Genomic DNA, 21,121 nt, shown 5'->3' on the forward strand with positions numbered 1-21,121 from the left:
TCTGGGGCCGCGTCCCGCCCTCTCAGCGCCGTTTCCAGCCGGCGGTGTTTGTCCGGTGCACGGCGGCGGAGCAAGGCGGGAGATCTGCAAAAGGCGGCGGGAGATCTGCAAAAGGCGGCGGGAGCTCCACGATGTCGTAGGTATCGGGGACGGGAGGGAGAGCGGGTTAAGCTCGGGTTGAGTTCAGCTTCAGCCACCGTTTTCCGCAGCGGGGCAGCCCCTGACAGGCTCCGGGAGCCGTTGGGGCGGGAGGGCCCGCGGGGGAAGCGGTGAGGCGAGCGCTGCTCCCCGGCGCCCTGCGGGCTTCTCACACGGCAGTGATCTTGTTATCTGAGGAAAATTGGGCTCGTCGGGTTATCCCGGGGGAGGAGGAGCACGGCAGTGCGTGGGGAAGGGCGGATTTTGTTTGCAGCTCTGTCTTTTCAGCGGTTGGATGAGAAGTATTTAAGATGGTGGCGCCTTGGGGCAGAGCCGTTATCCGGAGAGAGGTTGGGTGGGTGATGCCCACAGGTATGGGTGGTAGTTTTCTGTATGTTCACTACAGGAAAACCCTTGAGGTGCTGGAGCAAGTTCAGAGAAAGGAAAGGGGCTGGAACACAAGTGTGATGGGAGCAGCTGAGAGACCTGGGGGATTCAGCCTGGAGAACAGGAGCTGAGGGGAGACCTTCTGATCTCTGAACTGCCTGAAAGGAGCTTGGAGCCAGGGGGGGTCGGGCTCTGCTCCCAAGGAATAAGCGCCAGGACCACAGGAAACGGCCTCAAGTTGTGCCAGGGGAGGTTGAGGTCGGATCTTAGGAACAATTTCTTCCTGGAAGGAGTTGTCAGGCATTGGAACAGGCTGCCCAGGGCAGTGGTGGAGTCACCATCCCTGGAGGTGTTTAAAAGATGTGTCAGTGAGGTTCTTAGGGACATGGGTTAGTGCCAGAGTTAGGTTATGGTTGGACTAGATGATCCTAAGGATCTCTTCCAACCAAAATGATTCTGTGTCTGCTTCCAGCTTCCCCAGCTGAGAGGAGTTTGTTTATCTCTGCTCACCCTGTGGATAAATCCTGTGAGACTCTGTGGTAGGGGGTGGAAGAGCAGCAGGAGACATGGCACGGATGGGTTGTGCTGAGTGACTCCTGGGCTTTGTGCTATTGTGGGAAGGTCTTGCAGGCCTGTGGAGATAAGGGCATAAAGTGTTCCGTGTCCATTTTCCATCAGGCTGTATCTCTTAGAATAATTCTAGTTGGAAGAGACCTTCCAGATCAGAGAGTCCAACCATAACCTAACTCTAGCACTGAACCATGTCCCTAAGAACCTCATCTAAATGCCTTTTAAACCCCTCCAGGGATGGTGACTCCACCACTGCCCTGGGCAGCCTGTTCCAATGCCCAACAACCCTTCCCAGGAAGAATTTTTTCCTAATATCCAATCTAAACCTCTGCTGCAGCAACTTGAGACCATTTCCTCTTGTCCTGTCACTTGCTACTTGGAAAAAGAGACCAACTTTCAGATAGTTCCTGTGGTCTCCCATAGGAGTAAGTCCTGTTCATAGTTCTCCTGTTCTTGCAATTCATCAAGCAATAGTCATGTAAGTCTGATGCCATTCTTAGAATCGTGGAATCATAGAATCACAGGATGGTTTGTGTTGAAGGGACCTTCCCAGCTCTCCCAGTGCCACCCCTGCCATGAGCAGGGGCATCTTCACCAGTTCAGGTTGCTCAGAGCCCCGTCCAGCCTGGCCTGGGATGTCTCCAGGGATGGGGCATCCACCACCTCTCTGGCCAACCTGGGCCAGGCTCTCACCACCCTCAGCATAAAGAAGTTATTCTTGTGTATATTTGCTAATTGTGGGCTTCTGAAGAAGAATAAAGAAAATACATAGAATGTTGTTAACTTCAAAAGCAGTAAGGTGAGGCCATGAGACTGAGGATGTCTATATATAGGCCTCAGATATTGTCCAAGTTAACAGCTTTTTATGTGATTTCAAAGATAGCTTATGTTAGAGCTAACATAGGTTCCAACTTCTGCAAGGCTTTCTCTTGACCACTGGAAGTTGAAGTAATCACACCAGACAATAGCAAGAAAAAGGAAACATCAATAAACATGCTTTGGGATTTTTGGGGAGTTTGAGTCTGTTTCTCACTGTTTGTACAGTGAGCTTAACTACCATCTAAGCTGAACATAGAAAATGATAATCCATTTTTTCTGCTTTTTCAATTAATAAGTCATTTTTGCTGGCAGGTTTTGAAGATGAAGCAATATGTAAATAGCATAGAGGAGTTTTCTTTTTTCCCCGGTGGAGAGGAAGCTGACTGAAATTGCTTCAAAATTCACTACAACAGTCTCTAGGGTATTTTTAATGAAATAATATAATCAAGTACCTGATTCTGTATGCTCTTTTTTGTGCCTTATATCTGTTACCATTGCGTTGATTCATAAATGAATTGTGAAGGACAGAAAGTTAAGTACATGTGGAATTAAAAAACAGTATAAAAAACACCCTATTTCTTTATAGGAACTTAAACTGCATACCTAGACTCTCACTGTTAAGCAGTTCCTCATGTAAGTGGTTTCATCAAAGCACTTTTCAAGTGAATAAAGGTCTCCTGGTATTAGCAAAGGAGCTGACAATCTGACCTGAAATGATAGATGACCAATATGCTATAGCAGTAATATGTAGTTCTCTAACTTGATAAATATCATGGGCAAAATAATCATTGCAGGTTGAACAGTTAGCTATAGACACTGGCCGTCATACTCTGCATAGTTAAGAAAATAAATTAAGCCTGGTCAGGGAATTTTGAACCAATTCCAGGATATGAAACTCTGGTAAATGAGTTCTTGTGTACTGTCATTGCAAACGCCTCATCTTTCAATCTCCTGTTCTTGTTCATCCTCTAACACTTGATTCTACACCATAGCCAAAGCAAGGCTTGTCCAGCCATATAAAAAAGACGAACAGAACTGGAGCTGGTGCTCTTCCTCCATGGTGTTTCCTAAAATACTTTAGGAATTTTCTTTGCACCTAGATACATGTATTGATTTTTCTCCATGTTCATTTTTTGAAAGACCTGAGAGAAGACACTTTGGCCAACTGATTCTTCACGTTAGATGTCTGGATAACTTTTGTTTCAGTGGTCCTAGTTTACCTTCTCACATTGTGCCATCAGAAAGACAATCACTAAAAAAAAGAAGTCCAGAAGCAAAGCAGGCTGCTGGGTAGGATGAATTGGGAAAAACAAGGCAAAGTTGAGCTCCTGAAGCCAAAACTGTGTCTATGCAGCTCCTTCCAACATTGAGGTGCTCACCTGGAGCGAGGCTTGGGATGTTTGCAGGGATTTTCCAGGCCAGCAGAGAGAAATTCAGGCTGGCTGCAACTCTGTTCCTATACACAATACTTAACGGACTTTACAGAGCATAGCCTTGACTAGTCCACAACCTTCTCCCTAAGAAATCTTCTAAATGTATATAATTTAGTGGGATTTTCATGTGGTTTCTCATTTATCTTCATCCTACAGCTACATTGAGTCTAGATTCTGCTTTACTTTGGCTTCCATCTTCTTTTGAAGTCTATCATAAAAGCTTCCATTGTAATGTGCCTTAGTACAACATGCAAATGCATTGCCCCCTAGAGCATCCTTTCAGAGTAGATGTATTAATAAATATAATGTTTCTCTGCTGCCACTGGGGTGGAAGATGTAATGGAGTCTGCATTCCTTAAGCAGTATGGGGTTCTAGTTAAAAGATAAATACACTGTAAAAAATTCCATCAAGCTCTGACAGCTTTGACTGCCCTTTGGCAAGAATTTCAGATGCTTTTTTAATTTAAATGTTACCTATTTACTGGCTTTTTAAAGATAGAATGCTTGTATTCTCCTTTTAGTAATAGAGACAGTTGTAAAATGCTATTCATGTAAGACCCTTACCTGAGTTATGTTTCGAAGATGTGTTTTCATTCTATTTTCCCAAAACTTAAGTTTACGGTTTTGGAATAGTAACATAAATTTTTAAGGGAATTAAGTCATCTTAATCCTTTACAAGTCAAAACATTCTTTTTCAAGATGGAAACTGTGAACTAAGTTCTTGAAATATGATGTATTTTCTAAATCTTATTTAATTTGATATAATACATATGTTTCTTGGGGATTGTTCTTATGAAGATTTTAAATTTTTTTCCTCATTGTTTTATATCATGCTTTAAACTATTGTTAAGATTTAGGAATGTACTTTGAAAGTTTCGGGTGTCTCTGGGAAAAATAGTCTTAATTTATGTTGACCTTTCTTTCCTTTGAGCATTTAGTCTGCATTCAATAAAATTTTGATGACTGCTCTTTAGAAGACAGCTGTACGATATAAAGTATTATAAATATTCAGCTTTCCTCTTCTAGCGTTGCCATTAACAGCTGGGCATCCAGTTCAGCAGAGCAGATTTCGCAGAGAGAGCTTGGCGTGTTCCTCAATCCGTATAGGGAAGAAGACTAAAAAATAGTTTCTTATGGTTTGGGGACCTGTAAAGACATAGAGCATCTGTTCCCCAGTTAAGTGATAGTCTGGTAGCACTGAATCATGTTAAGAGCTGAAATGATGGGAAGAACTACTTTTTTCACCTTGGCTGTACCTGTGCTTTCAATGCCTAATGCGTTATTTCTACTAATGGCAAAATAATTTCAGCCCTTGCTCAGAAGGTATGTAAATGATAATATTTTTGCATTTTTTCATTGTTTATCATCTTTGAGAAAGAGACAAATATACAATGCAATTTCGCTTCAGTGGCTTGATTTTTATCTCTAGTATAAAATGGAGAATTGGATTTTCATATCCAAACACTTTATCCTTCTAAACAAGCAACATTTTTGTTACGCAGTGTTACACAGTATTTTAATGAGTTAGTGTATTTGCTTTGAATGCGATTAGTTTTCTTGTGTAGTAAGAAAAAATGTGAAGCACAAGAAAGGAAAATGTCTTTAAAATTGCAGATTATAGACCTTACTACCAGAAGTCTTTGTCTCCTGATGACCATAAAACTTGCCCGTATTTTTCTCTTGCAGAGTTAAGAGAGCATTAAAGCTGGACACTGTTAGAAATGATAATGTAAGTATTTTTTTGTGTATGGAATTATCTGGCCTGTATATATGTGTGTGTATATCTATCTATATGCACACATGTATATAAACATGATATTTCATTAGAGTTGCATTATATTCTTACAGATTGGTGGTTGTCTAGAAAAATCTTCACTAGACACAAAATGATTGCTGAAAATATTAGTATACAACTTATTGTATTCCGTTTGTCATAAAAATGCCTGGCTTTAAGTAATGTATATCTGCATGAATCACTTGAAAATCAGTGGAGAAATGTGCATATTTTTATTGCCATCACTATTTACCAAAGAGCTGAATGAGCAAAGATCCTTGGTGAAATCATTTATTAGAAATTAGCTCCATCATCCTGGAAGCAAATGTTCTGCCCTGTAATTGTACGTATAACAATATGGAATTACGATAATGCTGTAATCTGCATATTATAAACTGCAAAATTGAAATGAAAACATTAAAGGCATTTTCATGTCAAGGACATAATTACCTCCCTCAGCTAATCTGGCATAATGAAACCATAAAGTACTAACACTGCTATAAATTTCACCACAGTTATCACAATAAAAATAAAATTGTACTGTTGCTATTATTTTCTGTAAATGCAGCTATAGTATCCTCCCAGTACCAGCATGTCATGACATATGTCAGTTTTTTATCTGCTCTTACCAACAGTGGGTGGTGCTGCAGACATCAAGACAGAGGAGCTGTGAGGATGGCAGTGTTTAAAGGAAGGAAAAATTAGAAAAGTACATAGAGCAAAATAGCTGGTCAGCAAATGAGCTCCAAATAAATCTCCACGTCTGTGGCCTTTTGAAGAGATTTGTTTATATGTAGCGTATATTTGGAGGTCTCACTGGTGTTTAGCAAAATAGAAATTTGCCATTTTAAGAATTTTCCATGTAGTTTTTTGGTTTGCTTTTTGAAATTTAAACAAAGGTGGCAAAATACCGCAGTGGCACTAAAAAAAATCATTAGCAATTTAATTAGCAGCTTAGTGTACCATTACCCAACTTGTTCTGCTCAGAATGCAGCTGTGACTGTAATTTTGCATCTGTTTCTTGGGCTGTAGGGATGTTTTTGTAGATGAGTGGTCCAGCTGAAATGACATGCAATTCTTTTTCTGCCTGAAAGCTCCTCCTTCCCTGCCCCCTACCCGTAAGATGAAAATAAAGATTTACTTGATGTTAACCTGTGTTCAGGTCCTTGTGCAGCCAAAAGCTTAACAAAAGCCCATTTGAATGATAAAGCTTTTACTGGAATCTCAGTAACAGAGGTTTATGCTGTGATTTTTAGTTCATACAATGCCTCTAACAGGTGCATGTCAAAGATTTAAAGTGTACTGATTAAAAATTGCATAATGGGACTGAGACTCTACTTCCTGGAAGATAAATTCTTGCTGCCAAATAAATACTGGCCTTTTAAGTACTACAGTAACTTTTTCCAGCTAAGTGCTCCCAGGGGTCTTAGTTCATATCCAAATATGGTGGCCAAGGTGACTCCTGTTCAAGCAGGAAAAATATCCTGAAAGTGTAAGCAGTTTGGAGATTCTTTTTCAAAGGAGATTTGATGATATTTGAATGCCTAAAGTGGCATTGATACTTTACTGCAATTAGTTTTTAATTTAAAGATTTGAAACATTTATTTAACCTGTTTGTGGCAAAATACTAGTGACAAGAGGCTGAAGATTGGCTTTGATGATTCTGTGTTTCCAAGGGTGGGGGAAAAAAATCACTAAACTAGGAAAAATAAGGCTGTTTCGCTGCATTTACACAGCCCTTTCAGCTCTCAAGAAAATTTTGAAAGGGGCTGGAAAAAGCGGTTTTGCCCAGAATGTCTTTTCATTATTTACATGTTAATACAATGAAATCAGTTGTGCACTGATCGTGTTCTCCTTTCTAGAGGTGGCCAGTCTGCTTTGGAAGCAGCCAAGTGACTGTGTCTCCTTGAAACCAAACCTAGGCAGGAATGGGAAACCCGGCATTCTGAAGCCGTGTTTTCCAGCTCGCTACCCGGTGTACATTCTAATCTTTTGTTTAATTACTGGATCAGCTGGTTAAGTAACAGTGAAGTACTGTCAGTCTTCTAATAAGCATATTGCTTAAAACTTCAAATTCAGCTACCTGGATAATCCTGTAGCCACTTAATTGGTGGTTTCTAAGAGTGTGAGATGACTTTAGAGTGCAACTGGTGCCAATGGAGTCTCCTTTAAGTGTCCTATTTCTGTGTACATCTTCTTTTTGACAATAATCATTATTCTTCTCAGTTGGAATCAAGTTGCTACTAGAGCAGAAGCCCTTTATGTGCTACGAAAATGTGGTTTTGGTTTGTTGTTTTGTTTTGGGTTTTTTTTTCTGTATATTAGCAGTGCAGTGAAGTCCCAGTTTCTCAGAGTTTCAATTCAGCATCGAATCTAGAGAATGAACTGTGCTCCAGATAATCCCAGTTAAAATTTCAGAATTGCCGACTGGTTCTTCTGGGGTGCAATATGTAACTCTACTGATAGGAAAGGTAGAAGGCAGCGTGTGTTTAGTTTCCAGAAGGGAAATTTGCAACTGTTGTAGGTTGAGATGGACGTAGGTAATTTATCTTTTGCCAATATTCATCTAGATTCTTTCTCTTTTGCTACGTTTTAGCCACCTGATGCAACACCTTTGAAGACCAAAAAGAAAAATCTGAAGTCTTACTCACCAACAACAGGAACATGCCAAATGAGTCCATTTTCATCTCCCATGAGCCATAATGCACAAAATCTCACAAATCACCCATCAAATGGTTAGTTGAACATTGTCTTTCTTATTGCAACATTTTTCTGGTTATTGGCTTGATTTAGTAACTTACATCTCTTGTGGCATGTTCAATTTCTTTTTCCTTTTAAAGAATTGTAATCTCTTTTGGAAAAGCCAATGTTGATTTTTAAAACTTGAGTATTTTTATTATAAATCTTGGGGATGTTTATAAAACAAGTTTTGCTTTCTGTTGATCAATATTTAAAAATGCTTGACTTTGGCTCAGCAAAAAAACATCCCTACACTGGTATTTTTGTCAATAATTGCATTAATCCCACAGGTTAGGCATGTTTATGCTAACGCTGTGCTTTGCTTGCTTGCTTTGTAAGTCCCACCTTTCATCAGCAGGACTGGTATGTACTACTTGACGGTGACATCAGTTCTTCTTCAGAGTATAGGTGGAGTTGTTCTGAGGTTGCTAAGTGCCACTTCAGATTATTGCAAGGAAGTCCTAGTTTACTCTTGCAAGGCAGTTTTTATAATCCACAGTTGAGGTCTGGACTCTCTCCTGGTCAGGAAAGCTGGAAAGAAAAAATGTGTGCATCTGAGGCATGTTTAATTTTGTGGCCCTTTGAGAGTTGAGTTTTGCAATGCAAGTCCTGGTTTATGTGCTTCCAGGTTTCCAGTGGACGGACAGGCTTAGCCATTCTTACCAGTAAAATAAATGTGTGCATGCATTCATACATACACAGAGCATTTCTCAGCTCTGAGCCTTTCTCTATAAATATTGAAAGTTACATAGATTTTATCAAATCAAAGCTAAAAGGGAGGCTTTGCATTCTTTTGCATATTTTTTTCTATTGTTTTTCATAGTAAGGCACTTGAGGGCAATTTTTCATTTAGCTAATGTAACACCGAATGTCATTAGCTCTAAAAAATATGCCTTCTGATAATTATATTATTTCTAGTTTACTTTAGGATATATGACCACTTAGTTACACAGCCACAGTTTTTGAGGCAATCTATGACTGCTCAAGAAGTATATTTTCAGTAGGCTGATCTACCTTTATGACTATATAGGTTGTGATCTTTTTAAGTGTTAGGGAACCATTAGGTCATCTGCTGTGACTTTTTAATATTAAAAAAAAAAAAACAAAACAAAACAATGAAGAGGCTTCCTTGTAATCTTTCCCATATAGAGCCCAAGATCTTTTATTTCTTTGCAGTACAAGTCCTAGAAAGCTGTTTAAGTCTTGATTTGATGACTTCAAATTATTTGAAAAACAACAATAATAATAATAAAAATCCATCACTTCCCTTGTTAGCAAGTGCCTTGTTCAATTACCTTCGCTATTAAAAACAAAAATCTCCTGTCTGATTTTGAATTTGTCTGGCTTTAATTTTGAGCCATCAGTTCTTGTTCTGCCTTTTTTGTTGGGTTAAAGTGCTTTTTATGCCCCATATATTTTGGAATTTATGTGCAGTAATTGAGGCCTCACTAACATTCATGAATTATGATGAGTAGAAATATTCTGAGCAGGATAGAATAACCACTGTTTGAAATTTATCTAGATGTCTGCAGATTTTGCAGTAGCTATTGCACCATATGCTCTCGTGAGGGACCTGAAAAAGTGGCTTTTTCCTCTAGGAAAAAAGGGATTTTTGTTTTGTTTTAAAAGAATGTTATAATGAAATTTTGGGATTCTGTCAAAACTGGAGGAACTAGAAATGGAAATTACTGGAAGGCTTTGTGCTGAAAGTACTGCAATCTGAGCTTGACATCCTTTTTCCTCATTAAAAATAGCAGAGAGCTGGAGGAAGCGCGGCAATGTCGGGTGTTTTGGTGGCAGCATAGCTACACATAGCTACAGACCTGTGTGCAGGGGCTTTGGTTTGTTTTTTCTAATAAGTAGTCATGCTAGGAAAATAAACAGAAGCTGCTATATCCTAATTCTTTATTGTGCTGCCCATCTTCATTATGACCCAGCTTTGTGTCGTCATCATCTGGTTGTCCAACAGTTTTAACGGAGTCTTTTTTTTTGTGACCACTCGCAACTTTGTGACATTCACAACTTTCCTGGCAAGCTCTGTGCTGACTCCAGTTCTCCCCAGAATGGCTGTTGTTCTACGCCAGTGTAATACGTTTGAATTGGGCATTTACCCCTGGAACCAGTATGAAAATGATTGTTTCAACTGTTGACGTTCCAAGAAGCATTTGCAGGAAGAATTAGACTGATTTCTCCCCATTCTTTCAGTAAGTGATAGCGTCTCAACTAGTTGTGCAAACCTGCTCTCTTGAAAGGACCTGTATTTTAGAACACCCTTGCCTTCACAAAATTTAATATATATGCTGTTGATGCGTATTTAATTTTGTGGCCTTTTGAGAACCATGCTGAGATTTGCAGCCAAAGGCCTGGATTATGTGCTTCCTGGTTTGGGATGGAGGGAGCAAGCCTCTGTCTGCTAGAAAGTCAGGATCTGTGCCTCAGTACCTGCCCTGTCTTGTGAACAATTCCTCCTCTCAAAACTAATGGTTTCTTTCCTCTTGACTCCTAAAAAGGTGATTATTTGGCACAGTGGGTATGTCCACGCTTCCACTTAGCTCATATCCAGAAATCTTTAATGACATTTTATCAGGGCTTTAAAGTACAGGGCGTTTCAAAAAGATGGACCAAATTTCAGAGCATTACTGTTTGTAATTTGTAATTACCTGCTTTAATGACCTTTTCCCTTTAGTTTTATTCGGTGCCACTTTGGTGACACAACACATGATAATACACAAACGTTTCAAAATCTACTACAAGTTTTAAAACATGTTCAGCATTTGCACGACATGCCTTATCTCTGAGGTGAAAGAGGAAAGGGGGCAAAATGTCTTGTATTAAAATGCCTGTCTAGTGGGATGGCAATGGGAAAGGTGAACACGTACTATATTTCCATACTGATATTAAGTATGGACATCGGGGAACATTCTTTTTGCCTATAAAAAGACTGATCACATGATCCTGGGTGACATTTAGATGGATAATTATTCAGTAATACAGTACTAGCCATCTTTTTTTTTCCCTGTGTTCGTGTAGCTACAAGATGGTGGTATAATATATAAGCCTTCCTCTTAGATCACAGGTTTCAGGTCATCCTTTTAAACACACAATTTCTCTTCTTCTGAAAAGACACTTCTAGTTTAAGTATTGTAGTGTTTTAATAGATTATGCATATCACCTGTTAGAGTATAATCTAGATTCTATTTTTCTGTGACCAATATGTGAGAAAACAACTGAATGAAAATTATTACAAAACCCATACCATGAGCTACGAAAACTTATTTTGCATTGTGTGAAGTACACAAAGTTGCAGGCATTTATCTCTGGGGAGACAGATGGAAACTACTTGTCTTGCGAATATGACTTTCTTTCGAATAACAGTGTGAAGGAGCGCCTCACAAAAGACTCAATACCTACAGAACGCTAAGGTTATTCAAAAGCGGCGTTTATTTTAGAAGAAGAGATGAACCAACCCAATTATAAGACAGTGTGTCCTTACGATGCTGTCCTATATATATGTCCTATTGGGCAGCCTGATAATTCACATATTATCAGCTACCCAAAAATCTCACAACCCTTTTATGACATAAATTTCTAAAATAACAATACTAAATCCTCACTAGTTTCTCATCATTGTTGGCTAGCATTTTGAACATCTACTTTAAATTGATTTATTTTTATTCAAATCAATCCAGGGTGCTACCATTCCATACTACTGGTTTAAAAGTAGTATCTGTTTGATAATTGATGAGTGATTAAAGTGCAAGTTCTACGAGTATTTGGTTTTAAAATTAAATCTTTTGGGGTCTTAACCTTTAGCTGCTGTAGTGGAACAGCTTAAACTTTTATAGCACCTTGTCATTCTGAGACATTTTTAAATGTTTTACGAAATATTAAAATTAAATGTTAATCTATCCTTGAGTGCTGATAGTTGTGTGTAATAATTTAGAACTAGCAAGAAGAAATCAAAATGTTTAATGCTTAATGTAGCCTCTCTTTTTTTTAGTCTGATGGTCAGAAAGGAGGCGTCTTACAGTGGGGTATGCAAAGTGCCTCATTCCTGAGGGTCTGTTCTAGGATCAATGCATTTGTTAAGGCCACAGTGAAGACCTGTTGTAGTTTCCTCCAAATATTTCACTTAAAGGTGAATTTCACCTTAAAATAACAGCTGTTTGGTATGAAGTGTTTGTAAGAATGTGTCTATATCTGTTGGAAGGACAGTAGATAAGAACTAAATTAAAGCACCTTGTAAACTTCTTTGGCACCAGAAAAAATAGGATTTTTCTTGGGTCTTGGATCAACGAGTAGAGTCTGATTGGCTACAAGTACAGAATTACTGGTGTGCAGTTTTAAGTCGTTAATTGTCGAATGCACTAATGATCTCATTGTTTAAGGGCAAAACTGTTATCAGAAAAAAAAAAGCATGAATAATTCCTCTCCCTCTTTGTATGTATGCCATCACCTCCACCATTGTATCTTTAATTAGAGTCTCAGGTCCAAAAGAAATCCATGGCACAGGAGAATAGAACTGTGTCAAGAAAAGGGAGCAGCAGCAAAGGAGAGACTGAGAATGTGACTGTTGAGGGGGAAATTCTTAGGAGGGATGCAGTCTCTGCCGGCACATCACCCTCCTGATACACTAGTCGGAGGGTGTACTGACTTTAAAAGTAATAGTAACTCATACATAACACAAAATTTTAATCTGTTTTTTTCCAATATTATTTATATCTGAATCGTATAGGCCGTGATAGGTTGTGTAAACAGATGTGAATTGAGAAAGTCTTGTGATTAGGGGTGTATTGCTATACATAACAACACATGTAAAGAGGGCTTTTTAAGTGACTGTTGGACAATCTCAAGTAGATGGCAGTGAGCCAAAGATGTTATTTCAGTGCAGCACTAGTTTTCTTAACCTGATCAGCGTCACCGAAAACATCCCCCTGTCCACCTGCTTTTGGAAAGCATCTGTGTTAGATACTCATCTTGGAATCTGGTCATCTAAGAATGTCCAACCTACAGTGACACCAAATTACCAACACCATATGTGAGCCTTGTTTTTATTAACAAATCCATGGGAATAGAGTTTTGTGGTAATATCCTGTTCCTGTTCCTTCACAGAAACGGGCAACTGCTCAAAATATCAGTGCACTGAGATGGAGAAATATGTCTCCCCATGCAGAATAATAGCAACTGGCATATGATTTATTACACCCCATGATATGATGAGCTAGAATACTATGTTGTCAATATAGCATGTCAGAGCCTTTGGAAGTAATTTGCAGTATCTCTTTGTAGTTGTTTACAAGATGGAGTTGGGGGCCAAGCACTTTTTATTAAAGGAAAATGGAGGTTACATTGCTCAGTCGTTAGAGTATTTTCTTGATAATGCTCTGTGCTAATATACTGTGCTTAGGCAGTTAACAGCATTTAAAAACAAAAATCTCCGTAGAACACAGTAACTACGCATCAGAAATATTATACTAACTTCCGGTTATTAATACTATAATCCTAAGGTTTCCACAAATATTAATATAATGTGAATTGATAAGAGGTCAAATTCAAAGGAGTAAATTGTAGCGAACTTGGTGAGTTTCAATACAAGGGAATCTGCCCTGCTTTGTACTTGAGTTTTGGGGTTTTTTCTCTTCCTAAAAGATCACTGAACAGTCAGGGTTCATACTTAGACCTTTTTCATGTGCTTCAAATACTCAATATCTTATTTTCATCCTTATTGTTTCTTTTCTTTTCTTGTGAACCTCCTAGGAGATAAAACCGAGGAGAACGATTCAGAGAGCAGATTACCCAGAAGAGGGCAGCCTCAAACAGAGCAGGATGCGTAAGTGTACTAAGTGTGTTGTGAGTGCCGTGATTTTCACTTACGAAAGGTTAACATTTCATACAGAAATTAATAATTATTAAAACCAAAAGTAATTCCACAGGCGTGTTTGCTTTGTAAAATCTTTTAAATTCTTGTATTTTCTACCACAATCTTATTTTAAGCTATAAACTCCCTGACGTTATTGGACTTTGGGCAGTCCGCAGTTAGTAAAGCACTTAAATGTTTCAGGTGAAGTATCTGATAAACCGTTTTCCTAAACTCGACAGATGCAAGTAGGAGAAGTGAAAAAATGTGTTAGTAGTAAGGCTGCTACTGTCGTATGTTGTTAGCATTGTTTGATCTTTTCTGTTACAAAAAACGTATTTAATTGTTTATAACATTGCCAGATCTCAGCTGAAAAGTTAGCTGGAATTTTCTGCGCCAAAAATTTATTCTCATTCTTCAACACTGGCTCTATTTTTGTTCTTGAAATCTTACTATCCTGTTGTGCTGTCCTGCTTTTTTAGGTCATCCTTCAACTTGTCCTGCTTAAGTATACGTTGATTGTTACTTGTGTATTTTGTTGTATATATTAAATATTTGTATCACAGTTGTATCTGGTGTCCCAGATGAATATTCCCTTGGGGCTAAATATTTTATGCATGCATTTATTTTTGACTAACAAATAGTTCTTGTGACATTCATTCAACGAAATATGTTTCTTATGTTTGAAGTTGTAGCTCTCAATGTGTCTGTGGTTTTGTTTTTTTCTTGTAATGGATGCTTTCCCTCACCATTAGCTTGAAATTTCTTCAGAGTAGGACAGCTAGTGTCTTCTAAGTGATGGAGCTGGACAGACAGTAGAATTGGGATGGCATTTTAGATAGTAAAAAATAAAATCTTAAAGTTATACCAGTGGAAAGCTGTCAACTGATTAATTGAGGGATTTTTGTGGTTCAGTAAATTGCGTGATCAACACATACAGACTCATTTCTTAATTACATTAACCTTGAATTGCAGAACAATTTGAGTAATCGTAGTCTTCATTGACACGTAAATGTTTGCATTCGATAATTCAGTGCAGTTTTTTTAAATGGCAAGATTTGCAGAGGACTAGCAGTTAGTGACATGTCAGTAAAACACATTTATAAATTAACACCTACACAGTAATATATGTGTGAATTTCCTTACACTTTAGTTTTACAGGTGGAAAGTATATTGTACAATACACTGACTTTAGCATTTTCTTTTCTGCATGGCCTTCTGTTCCCGTGTTCAAATATAACATTAGGAAGGTTTTCTCATACTGTAGTTCTGTTCTTAAATTTGGGAGGTTTCTTAGAAGGATGATTCTCCCTTGTGTGGGAAGAAGCAGTAAATAGATCATTTCTTTGTTGTCTCCACTTGATTTGCATGTTTAAATGGTTCAAAGAGAAAACAGCCTAAACATTTGTTTTTCAACACATATTCAGAACAAATCCTTAATCATGCCTGCCATTTAGATCTAATCTGATTGTATATTATTTTAAGTTTTATTGCAAAACACATTAAAAACTGTAAACTGACTATCCTTACATTGGTAGCAAAATACATTTGTGGCTTAAAAGGGGAGATAGTACAGCAAAGGTGAACAAATAACGTGATTCCTTGTACGGTCTTACAGTCTGCAGGTTTGGGGAGCCCTTTTGATTAAATTCCTGTTCTTAGCAACAAATGAGTTAAATTCCTGTTTTTACCATTGTCTTCCTGCAGGATCACAAGAAAATCCTCTAATCCTGCTGAACCTGAGTCCCTCTCCTGAAAATTGTGTAAAAATATATGTATTTTTGGCAGTTTGTATATAAATCCTAAGCAAAGGCAAGTTATGTTTGGTGTTATATGACAAAACCAGGTTGCACAGCCCATCTGTTCACAGATGGGAAAAACTCTGGGAAACATTGTAAACATCGATTTTCAGTAAATGGTGATGTGGCTAATTGCAATTGTTTAACTTTTTACCTAGGTTTGTGGAATTGCAGTCCAAAGTGAAAAGTTCATTGGTTAGAATTCTGAAGATAAGAGCAAAGCTGACAAACCTACAGGTCTGGTGTACACTGATTTACTTTTGATAATCTACTTGTAATACAGGATTTGAAATAAAAATTAAAATCTTACATGAAACCTTTGAGTATTGAGGAGTAGGGAAGCAAATAAAATACTTGAAACCAGGCAGGTTTGACTTGGAAATCACAAAACAAAAAAAACCCAGAACTTAGTAGATTTTCTTTTTTAAACTAGAGGAGTTGCTTTTCCAAGTACACCATTTTGTAATTTGTATCGCTCCTCATTTTGTACACAAATAAAAGCATATGAAGTAGGTATCAACTATTATTTATAGCTGAAATATGAATTATTACTTCATAGATGTTTATGTCTTTGAAGATTACATATCCCATTGTGTTAAAGTGATTGCATTATTTAATTTACCACTAATGTATCATCGTTTAGTAGCCTGTTTAATACATGCTAAAATGCAAATCACGTTGCTCTTTTATTCACATTTTGTTTCCTGGATAAGTTTAACACAAGGTTCATTGCTGTATATCGATATCTGAGAAATAATTCAGTGTACTCAAAGTGTATTGATTTGGTTTACTTGCATGTGTGGTCTGACAGTGTTTTATTTACAAAATGCACTGATACTAATTCAAAATACTGTAATTGAAATGTTTATTTAGAAAAATCTATTGAAAAATCCTTTCTGTTTCTCGTGAGACTGATAGTGTATGTTTTTAGGTCTACCATGAGATGCTGAGGAGCATGTTCGATACAATCTTACACACTCACAGATTTTACTAACATATTCTAGCAAGCTTGCACATGTGCCCAAATTGCTTTTCTGGGGATCAAGTGCTAATCTGTTTAAACAGCTGAAGACTTAATAATGAAGCGTAAATAACGGGAGATTTTTAAGTAACACTCTCCAAGGCACCCGATGCCGTTTTCCAGAGCAGCATGTGCTCTTGCACCCCTCAAATTTTTAGTCCTTTGACCTTCTGTAAGGTGGAGTCTCATGCACCGTTTAGAGCTTGTGAAAAAAATCCAGAAGTTCTTTCTTTCGGATGTTTTAAATAAATTGTAAACATCTGAGCAGGTAGTTTGGGAATGAGATTTAACCATGTCTTTAATTATGTTTTTTTTCCAGGCTTTAGAGGGCAGTAGAGAGCTTGAAAATATTATTGGTGTCTCCAACTCGTCTTGCAACTTGAGGGCTGAAGTGCAGAAAACCCAAGTGCTAAGTAAGGAGGATTTTCAATAATATTTATCCCCTATATAACAATTTAACGATGATCACTCCAAACGTTTCCTGGAGTTATAGCCCACTCTGTGTTTTAACGGAGTGTTATACACCAGGACTGACCTGTGAGTTCTTTTTTCAAGACAAATGCACCTTAAATGTCCTTGTGCATCCAGCCGAAGACATAAAAGAAAGGAAACCCCAACAGCCCGACCTTCCAACTCACAGGCACAGATGCGGAGGAAAAACATGCAAGAGCAACACCTTTTCTTATGTAAATAGTTAGATACTTAGTGGGTAGTTAGCTAGTGATTAGGCTAAATGTTTGCACTTTGATTGCGTTGCCTTTCTTCTCTTTTTGCAAGGAAGTTGTTTTGTTTGTTTGTCTGTTAGGAGGATTAGGCTGAATATAGCTTTCCAGGCTTTAAAAATTGTTATTCATGTGTCTTTGAATGATGGACATACCAGATGCTTATTGTGTTGGGATTAGGGCACTTTACAGATGGCACATCTGTAATATTTTTCCAAAGCACCAAGAAAGCCAAAGATTTTAATTTATATGTGTCCACTTGAGGAAACTTTTTATCCTTAATCCATGTCAGAGGTTCTTGGGACATGAGAACCCTTAGCAGTGAAAACTGCATTCATACTTCTCTTCCCAGCTGCAACTTGGTGGGGAAATACTCTAATGCAAAAAACTTACGGTGTGGATAATAGCAGGAAAAGAAAAACAAACGAACAAAACCACAACTACCACTTGCTTTCAGGGACAAGAAATAAAGATCTGCCTTTCCAGGTCATTCCTTTCAGAGTTAAAAGGGATGAGTGGCAGCTGTAGGCACCAATCTTTATGCTTCAGAACAGTTAGTTCATTTGTTTTCACAACAGCAACCCCTTTTATCTGTACTCACATGACACATTTCAGTACAGGCATGTGTCTAAGACTGCATTTACCTACCACCACTTCTCCTCAAAGGTTTGCATAACAACGTTGTTCTTGTAGACTTTTCAGCCCAGCCTCTAGTTTCCAGCTGAGCAGGGAACATGAATGAATATGCATATACATAGTGCCTGGGTCCAGTCGCTGGACAAGCATACGAAGATGATAAAACAGTTTCTTAACCTGCAGCAAATTTGATGTTCTGCTGGTTGACCTTGTTCTACAACCTCTCTGGTTGCTCTGTTTTCTGCAGGGTGTAAAACATTGGAACCAGCTCTGGGACTGGTTCTTTGTTCGCAGCTGGAAACAGGTGGGCTGTAAAGCCACAGGTGCGACAGAATTTTTCTTCCCAAAGAGCACTGTGACTCCTCCAAAGCATTAGATCATGAGTCCTAGCACTGGCATTTATGCACCACACAATTCCAGCGACTACTGTTGTTTAAATTACCATTTCTTTCCTAATTTATATACCAATGCTCGTTCCGTTTTCATTTTGCATGTGTATACGCTGTACTGGTTCCCACTGTAATGCATATAACCAGATGCTTTCTTATCCAAAATGAAGTTTCCTGAAAACAGCCTGTGTTTACATTACTACCCTACACTGTGGATAGGGCAGTGACTGTCCACGTCACCTCAGACCTATCTCTGTTGCATTCACTTCTTGGTGCCTTCAAAATGGGAAAAAATCCTCTTTCCCCATCTCTGAATTAGGAGCAAAGCCCCGTCTCAGCACAAGACAGAAATGGGAACAAAACGTGGTATGAGGCTTGTAAGCACAGCTTCTCAAACTTATGTTCATTTTGAAAATGTTTTGTTAATTTTTTTGAGCATAACTGCGTAAGTAAATGGATTTTTTGCCATGACTTGAAGAAAAATTCAAATATTTTGAAAGCGAAAACGGAAGCACAGGTATTATTTTCCTTGAAATCTCTGGGGCTACATTGGTTAATTTCAGATTTACTTCTTCACTAGTGAGTCAAGCAGAAGAATTGCAGCTGTTGAAAAGAAACCATGGAAAACTTCCTGCAAGAGGTAAGAAGTTTTTTATAACTCTTGGGTTTTGATTATTCCTTTTAGATGATTCCTTCTTAGTTCTTTTCACTCAAAATAACTTGAGTAACTTTAGTAGGTGAAAATTATGATAATCAAATGTGTTTCTTCTGAAAACTTTTACTCTACTCAAATGTAAATTTCATCTATTCTGCTATTTTCATTGTAATGGGTATTCCTCCATAAAACTGTGCAAGGAGAAGAAATCATCAATGGTCTTGCACTTGAATCATGGTCTAGAAATAAGTAAAATCAAGTCCTAGAGAGTTTACCTACATTTTTTTGTGCCTGTTATCCTTGTTCTTCCTCACTCTTCTCCCTCCCTCTGCATTTTCAGTGTATAAGCCCAGTAGCTTGCAGCCTTTGCAGCAAAACCTTTTTCACCTTCTGTGTATTGTGAGGTATTTAGCACACTCGGGGACTGTGGAGGCCTAACTATTAGGTTTCTTCATAATTAGTGCTATAAAAATATTTGAAGTTGGTGGCATGTAATGTGGTGTGGCCCACACAGCCACTTGAGTGCCTTGTCTGGCTGGGAAGGTGGCAGGAGGACACACACAGGATTTATTTGTCCTCTCACACTCAGTAAAATCAACAAACATTCACCACGGATGTTCTGATGTTTCTGTTATCTTCATGCATTCTGCCTTAAAACAGAGCAAAACCAGAATTAAAATCCGTGATGGCATCTCTGCTGCTGTCCCTTCATGTCACAAGCAGCTCTTAGATTTTGCTTGCGTCTGATTTCATGTGGGCCTAAAGTCTTTCTGCTGTGAAGAATTCTCTTAAAGGAAAGAAAATTGATCCAACTTAAGTTTCCTCAGCTCCAGCAGATTACCACAAAATGAAAAGGAGTGCCGTTGGTTTTTAAGGAATTTGGCTCATTTGTGCAATGTGCTCTTTGTGATTTACAGCTCCCCGTGTCCTGTCGGAGCGATCGCAGCCCCCGCTTGGCGCGGCTAATGCTGAGTGCCATGGGGCATTGCAGACTGAGACAGCCAGTGCTGCCTTTGTGTGCTGCTTGCTAATGCTCACCACGATATCCGTTTATAGTTCCATCTTTGCTCTAGAAACTACCCCCCAACGCTAAACATATATCTAGTGATCAGTCTTGTTAGGTGAGAAATGAGATATTTTGTGAAAGTAGGATAGAAAATAGAATTATGAGTTTAAGCAGAGCAATTTTGATGGAGTTTCGATGTCAGTTTTGCTTTAATAAAGAATAAATTCAATTTTCCAGTCTTGAAAATACAGTACTAAGAGAGGCGAAGAAGTATGTGATATAAGAAAAGCACTTGGAGATGTTTTACTTTGCCTTTTAGTTTTGCGTGTGTTTTTTTCATAATTATTTTTAATTAGTTATGCTCAAGACTTAAAACTTATGACTGCTCTGTGGCTTGATACAGAGGGAATGTCACATTATCATCACATGGTGAGGCATGAAATTTATTTACTTTACGTAAACAACCTCTACTTAAAACAACTTAATACAAAACATTCCTTGCTCAATGGGCGGCATTATGTAGAACTCAGTATATCATTTTGTGTGACCAGCATAAAAATGGCGCCATTGTTTGTCCATGACTAGCATTTCCAGTAAACAAAATGTTTTTTAATAGAATGTAAGCAAACTGTAAAGCAGCTGCCAAGAGATGAAATCTAGTCGGTATGTTGCCGTCCAAAATATGCTTATGTGTGCTGAGAATGAATGTGTAGGTTGCGATATGCATATTTTAAAGGAAAAGTTAATAGGGTCAGAGTTGCAAGGAGTGAAGTTAATATTCAAAAAGGGAATATTACAAATTCTACTAATACTTTGCTTCTCAAAAATAAAAACACTGACATAAATCGTGTCCATGACTGTCTGTTGTCCAAGTAAGAAATGAAAGAGTGTTAGAGATGCCCGAATACTTGCAGTGTTAAGGAAAGCTATTTTCAGACTCTAGCTTGTAACAAAATAAAAATGACTTTATTTTCTATGGTGTTTTTCATCCTGCCAAGCCCCTGGGCCAGTACGATCACCCTTATTCCGTTCAGTTCTAAACATTCCTGACTTTCATTTTGTTTTTAACACAAGTGACCGAAGTTTGTGCTGTTTGCAGCAGTAGCGCTGGCTTTCCAAGGGACTAGGGCAGGGTTAACCAGGTGGATTTTCATTTAATGCCATTTGAAATTACTA

General features: G+C 38.3%; 1 protein-coding gene across 3 annotated transcripts in view; it reads left to right on the forward strand.

Annotated features, from left to right (window-relative positions):
* The first annotated feature begins 21 nt into the window (after nt 1–21).
* ITGB3BP (integrin subunit beta 3 binding protein) overlaps nt 22–21,121 on the forward strand; it is a 28,294-nt gene continuing 7,194 nt past the window's right edge. For 2 of the 3 annotated variants that reach the window (XM_065842365.2, XM_065842367.2), the window contains exons 1-7: nt 22–136; nt 5,034–5,076; nt 7,718–7,856; nt 13,618–13,690; nt 15,675–15,753; nt 16,857–16,950; nt 18,865–18,924. In XM_065842365.2, coding sequence (XP_065698437.1) covers nt 132–136; nt 5,034–5,076; nt 7,718–7,856; nt 13,618–13,690; nt 15,675–15,753; nt 16,857–16,950; nt 18,865–18,924 — 493 coding nt within the window. In that variant the 5' untranslated portion in view covers nt 22–131. Of the gene's footprint in view, nt 137–4,462; nt 4,671–5,033; nt 5,077–7,717; nt 7,857–13,617; nt 13,691–15,674; nt 15,754–16,856; nt 16,951–18,864; nt 18,925–19,856; nt 20,791–21,121 lie in introns of those variants that run through there. The other variant, XM_071810084.1, reaches the window with a different exon arrangement.

This window comes from Patagioenas fasciata, chromosome 6 (genome assembly GCF_037038585.1).
Source record: "Patagioenas fasciata isolate bPatFas1 chromosome 6, bPatFas1.hap1, whole genome shotgun sequence".
In the NCBI taxonomy this organism is placed as follows: Eukaryota; Metazoa; Chordata; class Aves; order Columbiformes; family Columbidae; genus Patagioenas; species Patagioenas fasciata.